We start from the raw sequence: 6,969 nt of genomic DNA, 5'->3' as shown, positions 1-6,969 counted from the left end.
TTACACTAACCCAGAGAATAACCACTGTCTGAGGACAACATTTGTCTGTCTGTCTGCCTGTCTGTCTGTCTGTCTGTCTGTCTGTCTGTCTGTCTGTCTGTCTGTCTGTCTGTCCCTCTATCTATCTATCTATCTATCTATCTATCTATCTATCTATCTATCTATCTGTCTGTCTGTCTGTCTGTCTGTCTGTCTGTCTGTCTGTCTGTCTGTCTGTCTGTCTATCTGTCTGTCTATCTGTCTGTCTGTCTGTCTGTCTGTCTGTCTGTCTGTCTGTCTGTCTTTCTGTCTGTCCGTCCATTTATCTGTCTGTCTGTCTGTCTGTCTGTCTGTCTGTCTGTCTGTCTGTCTGTCTGTCTGTCTGTCTGTCTGTCTGTCTGTCTGTCTGTCTGTCCATTTATCTGTCTGTCTGTCTGTCTGTCTGTCTGTCTGTCTGTCTGTCTGTCTGTCTGTCTCTCCCTCTATCTATCTATCTGCCTGTCAGTCTATCTATCTGCCTGTCTGTCTGTCTGTTTGTCCGTCCTTCTGTATGTCTCTCTACTACAGTCAAATTACACTAACCCAGAGAATAACCACTGTCTGAGGACAACATTTGTCTGTCTGTCTGTCTGTCTGTCTGTCTGTCTGTCTGTCTGTCTGTCTGTCTGTCCCTCTATCTATCTATCTGTCTGTCTGTCTGTCTGTCTGTCTGTCTGTCTGTCTGTCTGTCTGTCTGTCTGTCCGTCCATTTATCTCTGTCTGTCTGTCTATCTCTCCCTCTATCTATCTATCTGCCTGTCAGTCTATCTATCTGCCTGTCTGTCTGTTTGTCCGTCCTTCTGTATGTCTGTCTACTACAGTCAAATTACACTAACCCAGAGAATAACCACTGTCTGAGGACAACATTTGTCTGTCTGTCTGTCTGTCTGTCTGTCTGTCTGTCCCTCTATCTATCTATCTATCTATCTATCTATCTATCTATCTATCTATCTATCTATCTATCTGTCTGTCTGTCTGTCTGTCTGTCTGTCTGTCTGTCTGTCTGTCTGTCTGTCTGTCTGTCTGTCTGTCTGTCTGTCTGTCTGTCTGTTTGTCCGTCCGTCCATTTATCTGTCTGTCTGTCTATCTCTCCCTCTATCTATCTATCTGTCGGTCTATCTATCTGCCTGTCTGTCTGTCCGTCCATTTATCTGTCTGTCTGTCTGTCTATCTCTCCCTCTATCTATCTATCTATCTATCTATCTATCTATCTATCTATCTATCTATCTATCTATCTGTCTGTCTGTCTGTCTGTCTGTCTGTCTGTCTGTCTGTCTGTCTGTCTTTTTCTCTCTCTCTCTCTGTCTGTCAAAGACACAGTCAAATTAATTTAACCATACACTAACCTGGAAAATAACCACTGTCTGAGGACAACATAAATTCTGACGAAAGGAATAGTGAATTCATGATGCGATGATTAATCTATGCTAGACAAATCTGCTCTTTTGCATGTCATTCCAGGGTTGCCTTAACAACAAAAGATTTAGTTCATTGCCAACACCCATCTATGCTAGAAAGGGAATCCTCCCTTCAGTGGAATGTACCAAACCACTGAACCTGACTCAGGTATGTTTTAAAAGAGATTCATATTTACACGTGTGTAGCACTTTAAACACTGTGGTGTTTAAGTGTGATAGACGTCATGTTGTCAGCTGTGGGAAATGAGCGCTGAAACTAGTGTTTTCCCATGACAGTGGGCAACAAGTACAGTACACGGAAAATATGACACATCAGATGCTTTCATATAGCATTTATTATTTGTCTTCTTTTCCTTGTACTAGTGATCTTTATGCCATTATATAACCTTAGACATTTTAATTGGAAATTGAAATAAACTTAACAAGGCAAATCATTAAATTATCTGTGAGAACACGTTGCTTTGTTACGAGGGATCATCCCAAGAGAATTAAAAAGAAAAAAAAATTGAAAAGATCACTATTCATGCATTCTGTTTTATGTTTTCATTCATTGGTTGCCACATGAACACAAAGGAAAAACTTAGTAAAATATATACACTAGTGTTCTAAATTGCCATTATTTTAACAGATATACATATACAGCAAGTGTTAATGACTGCTTCATGATAAACAGATTAAGATTTAATTAGGATTAAATGAGTTTCTTTGGATAATGAGCAGAAACATCTCCATTCATTCTTCCCATTCTACACTGGATTAGACACCAGTTCTTTAAGTCTAAAAAAGGCCTAGAATATAACAATATTCTAACAAAGTATACACGACAATACATCAGCTACATAGTGATAGTATGATACTTTAAATAGACAAATTTGTGGCATGTTGTTACATGGCTAAATTACAGAAAACATCAAAAGAAGATTCAGGTTTTAAACGTTTAAAGTTTTATGAATATGCAAAGCATTTAATGAAAAGTCCTAAAATGTGAGTAAGATACAGTTGTCCGTATTTACATAATATGAATATGTGATTCATTTAAGAAACACTGAGCAGGTGTTAGAATAACCAATGAATACCACTGAGGAAACAGTGAACTCTGCTGGTGGACTGGAGAATTGCTAGGTGCAGTAGTTGAAAGGATAGTTCACCCAAAAATGAACATTTTGTCAATAATTACTCACCCTCATGCCGTTCTAAACCCGTAAGACCTTTTTTCATTTTCAAAACACAATTTTTGATGAAATGCAAATGCTTTCTAACCCTGCACAGACAGCAATGCAACTATGTTCAAGGCCCAGAAAGGTAGTAGGAACATTGATAAAATAGGAAAATTTACAAGAATACTTTTTGTTGTGGTTCTCTTGTGAACATGCATCAAAAACTGACACAGAAGAGAAGAAATTTGTTAAATAAAGTTGCTATTTTTATTTTCTTTGCGCACAAATAGTATTATTGTAGCTTCATTACATTACGGTTGAGCCACTAATGTCACATGGACTATTTTCTTGATGTCCTTACTACCTTTCTGGGCCTGTCTATGCACGGTCAGAAAGATCTCAGATTTCATCAAAAATATCTTCATTTGTGTTCAGAAGATGAACGAAGGTCTTATGGGTTGGGAACGTCATGAGGGTGAGTATTTAATGACAGAATTTTCATTTTTGAGTGAACTATCAGTAAGAGATGTCTTTCATTCATATTAAAATATATATTAATGCTAATATATTCAAATGAATCAGTTAATTTATATTTTTGATTGACATGAATTAGTATTCATAAAATATTAAAACATGTTTTCTCATATATTATTAAGTGGATGATGTGGATTTCTTCAAATATGCTACCAGATCAACCCTTTCCCCCTTCTTCCGGATTCCAGCAAAGATCATCCTGGTTCCTGGAATGTATCTCTTAGGATTCTTTAAAAACTCCATAAGTGTGTCTTCCTTCCAAACAACACCTATTTCAACCAAATCAACACTAAAATACATGTTTTCTTGCTTTATTTGTTAATTTTTAAATGTGAACTGATATTAAAATATTGCACCAACAGGTTACAATATGTGGTCACAAATAAGTTTAAACTGAAAGCATTACCCTGCATGCATATTTGCATACTTTTATAATGTAAGTATTCTCTATATGCAACTACACCTGCTTGTCAGGAACTGTGACCACTCACCTTTCTCCACGTGGTCCTCTGTAAAAAGGTAGCCAGGTGCTTGGGCCGTCAAACGACCAAAAAGTCCATTTAGGTTTGGACCAACTTTGTGCTTGCCTCCAGCTTCAACAGTGTGACACTGAGAGCATTTCTGAACAAAGATCTTCTTTCCTTTTTCTATACATTCTCCCATTTTAATGCTCACTACAGATGGATCTGGAAAAAATGATCTGTACAGAAAGTGACTTAAAAAATAAACCTACTACTAAATATTTACTTAAATCAAGTGCCATCTGACACTATCGATATACCATTGCCAAAGCAGATTAATTTAGTAAGGACGCAAATGTACGTCTGGAAATCAACTGGCAACTTCCTTCTAAAACGTCGGAGAACACGAACAACGATTGAATTAAACATCGCGGATTACAATCGTTCTGTAAACGTAATACATATATATATATATTAACATTTAAAAGTTATCTTAGGAAAAAATATCGTAACAAATTTATTTTAAATGATAAAGCTCATGCACCCACCTTTACTGCGCTATGAATAGCCTACTCAAGTTACTATCATTTGTCAAATCACAAGCATTTCAATGAGTTTAATGCAATGGCTAACTGCCAAAAATTTTCACCAATCCAGTTCTCAGTTTCTGTTCAATTGAAACTTTTTTTCCCCGAATACATCCTCAAAATCATTCTGACCATTGTTGATGTGAAAATCCTACATTTAATTATAGGGCTTTTAGATGCAGTATGTAGATGTAGTAACCAAACATATGCAAAAATTGTTTCTTTTATAAATAAGTTATAAATAAGACTAAAACATTATTGTAGTATGTTTACAAGACAATAATAGTTCAGTCTTAGAATTTGGGGGCTTGTCTATTAGTAACAAATTGTGGTTTATCTGTTTTGTTATTTGTAGCAGGTTGTAAACCGCTCCAAATGAAATTTGTAAATGGTAAGTGTTCTTTTACTCTCTTGTCCTGTATATTTTGCGTGACTGTTTTGTTCCTTTTGATGTGGGAGGAAAAGTTTCAAATTTATTTGTGCATTTTTTAATCAAAGTAAATGCAATACCATTCTTTCAGGGGATGTTAACCACTGTGCATCTTACACCCAAATAAGTGTTTGTTTATTACCTGTTTGTTATGAAGAAAATAGTTAGATGTTTTTGGGTATAATGTATAGGCCTATTTTATTCAGATGGTTAGAAAGGCATTATAGCAAGAGACCTTTGCATGTATGTTGTGTAAAGCATCACCTCATGAGGTTTTGTGAAATTAGTGACAAATATTTATAGGGTTTATATAGGGTTGAAAAACTGAGAGCAAGCAATGGTTTTGATTTGTGACCCTGGACCACAAAACCAGTCATAAGTGTACATTTGTCGAAATTGAGATTCTTACGTCATCTGAAAGCTGAGTAAATAAGCTTTCCATTGATATATTGTAAAATAGGACAATGTTTGTCTGAGATACAACTGTTTGAAAACCTGGAATCTGAGGGTGCAAAAAAAATCGAAATATTGAGAAAATCGCCTTAAAAGTTGTCCAAATAAAGTTCTTAGCAGTGCATATTACTAATCAAAAATCAAGTTTTTATATATGTATGGCAGAATATTTACAAAATATCTTCATGGAACATAATCTTTACTTAATATGCTAATGATTTTTGGCATAAAAGAAAAATCGATAATTTTGACCCATACAATGTATTTTTGGCTATTGCTACAAATATATCCGTGCTACTTAAGACTGGATTTGTGGTCCAGGGTCACATATTTGCAAACATCTTTCATGTAATTTGTTCCCTGCAGGTTGAATTGCTGTCCAGGGGGAAGGTCGGGTCGCCTCTTGCTGAAAACTTAAATAAGACCTTAAAGCTAAACAGAGAGGGATGATATGTCTTCTCCATTTAAGGAAGGTGTTTTATATCATTATTCTTAGTTAGAAGTGTGTTTTTGGCAAATGCCATGTCGCACTGTTTCCCAGCAACCTGTAGCAGATCATCTTGTAGATGATCGACATGAAACATTCCAGGTAATTAAAAAGCGTATATAACCTCAACCTCATTAAGCATTGTGCTACAGAATGCATTCGCAGGTGAAAGCTGAGTGGCTCTTTTTAAGCAGGAACGAAATGAAGACTGATGCAATTGTATGCTCCATGGTGGAGCAGGGAGTTCAGAAAGCCTTGGTGGAGCCAGCAGTCCCGGGAGCCATGGTGGAACAGGTAGTTTAGGGAGCCATGGTGGAGCAGGGAGCTTAAGGAACTAAGGTGAAGCAGGCAGTCCAGGGAGACATGGTGGAGCAGGGAGTTCAGAGAGCCATGGCGGAGCGGTCTCCGTGGCCTTGGCCCGACACTTAGCATGGCCCCTACGGCTGGAGCCCTATATTCCCCCAAAAAAATTTCCTTGGGGAAAATTATGGGTTTTGAGGCCCTCTGTGGGCCCAATGCAGGAACAACGGCCCTCTCTGCCGAACTTAGGAACAGACGTGGCTAAACTTGGGATCATGAGCCCTCTCTGGACTGAATGTGGGATTAGGAGTCTCTCCCTTTGGCCTAACTTGGGAACAAGAGCCCTCTCTTGGATCTGGTCAGGGGCCAGAGCCATCTCTCGACTCTGGTCAGGTGCTGAAGCCTTGGAAGATTGTCTCCTCTTCCTCCTGCGGCTTGACTGCGGAGCGGCCTGGGCTGAAGACAAGGAAGGAGTTTTGGAGAACTCTGGGAAGTGCGGGAGGATCAGAGGGAGCAGGCTCATTTGAGCTGCATGTGGAGGGTGCTGGCTTGTGGTGAGACAAAGTGTTCACATGTTCCCAGATGGGACTTTAATGAAGAAATCAAAAGGGAATACAAGCAGGTGTGGGAAATGATGTAAGACACTGGATGAAGAAACTAGGAACTGAACATTCTTTAAATACATAACTAAACGAAGGGATGACGAGACACAGTTAAAACCAATAGAACACAATAAACAAGAACAGGAAAAAACAAAAAAGGTCATAATGAAACAGGAGGGAAAACTCAGACGTACAACACATGGGGAGCAACAAAACAAACACACTGACAGTCCATAACCCTGACAAAGTTTAATGTAAATTAAATGTAAAATGCTTACAAAACACTAACTTGATGAGATTCATACTTGGCTTTAATGAGTAGAATATTAATTACATTCACTGTAAAAAGTTTGCTGTAAATTTTACAGTAACTTACTGGCAGCTGGATGCCAGTAAGTTACTGTAAAAATGTTTACAGTATTAATACTGTAAGTGCATTTACAGTACTAAAAGGTCTTTACTGTAATTTCATTTACAGTATTTTTACTGTAATTTCATTTACAGTATTTTTACTGTAATTTC

General features: G+C 37.7%; 1 protein-coding gene across 1 annotated transcript; it reads right to left on the bottom strand.

The window, feature by feature from the left end:
• Positions 1-3,244: 3,244 nt before the first annotated feature.
• On the bottom strand, positions 3,245-3,790 carry cycsa (cytochrome c, somatic a). The gene is made up of 2 exons (XM_073821465.1): positions 3,619-3,790; positions 3,245-3,396 (listed from the first exon to the last, which is right to left on the bottom strand). Exons 1-2 carry the CDS (start codon positions 3,788-3,790, stop codon positions 3,245-3,247), a joined length of 324 nt encoding a protein of 107 aa, XP_073677566.1.
• Positions 3,791-6,969: the final 3,179 nt, after the last annotated feature.

The sequence above is a fragment of the Garra rufa genome, chromosome 17 (genome assembly GCF_049309525.1).
Source record: "Garra rufa chromosome 17, GarRuf1.0, whole genome shotgun sequence".
Classification (NCBI taxonomy): domain Eukaryota; kingdom Metazoa; phylum Chordata; class Actinopteri; order Cypriniformes; family Cyprinidae; genus Garra; species Garra rufa.
The sequence above is the reverse complement of the archived record's forward strand: the minus strand, read 5'-3'. Positions and strand labels throughout refer to the sequence as shown.

What these genes read in the sequence shown, in the direction of transcription:
- cycsa (XM_073821465.1), bottom strand. Translation starts at nt 3,790, where the DNA reads ATGGGAGAATGTATAGAAAAAGGAAAGAAGATCTTTGTTCAGAAATGC. An exon ending in AGAGGACCACGTGGAGAAAG is followed by an intron (nt 3,397 to 3,618) that starts GTGAGTGGTCAC and finishes TGGTTGAAATAG; the next exon opens with GTGTTGTTTGGAAGGAAGAC.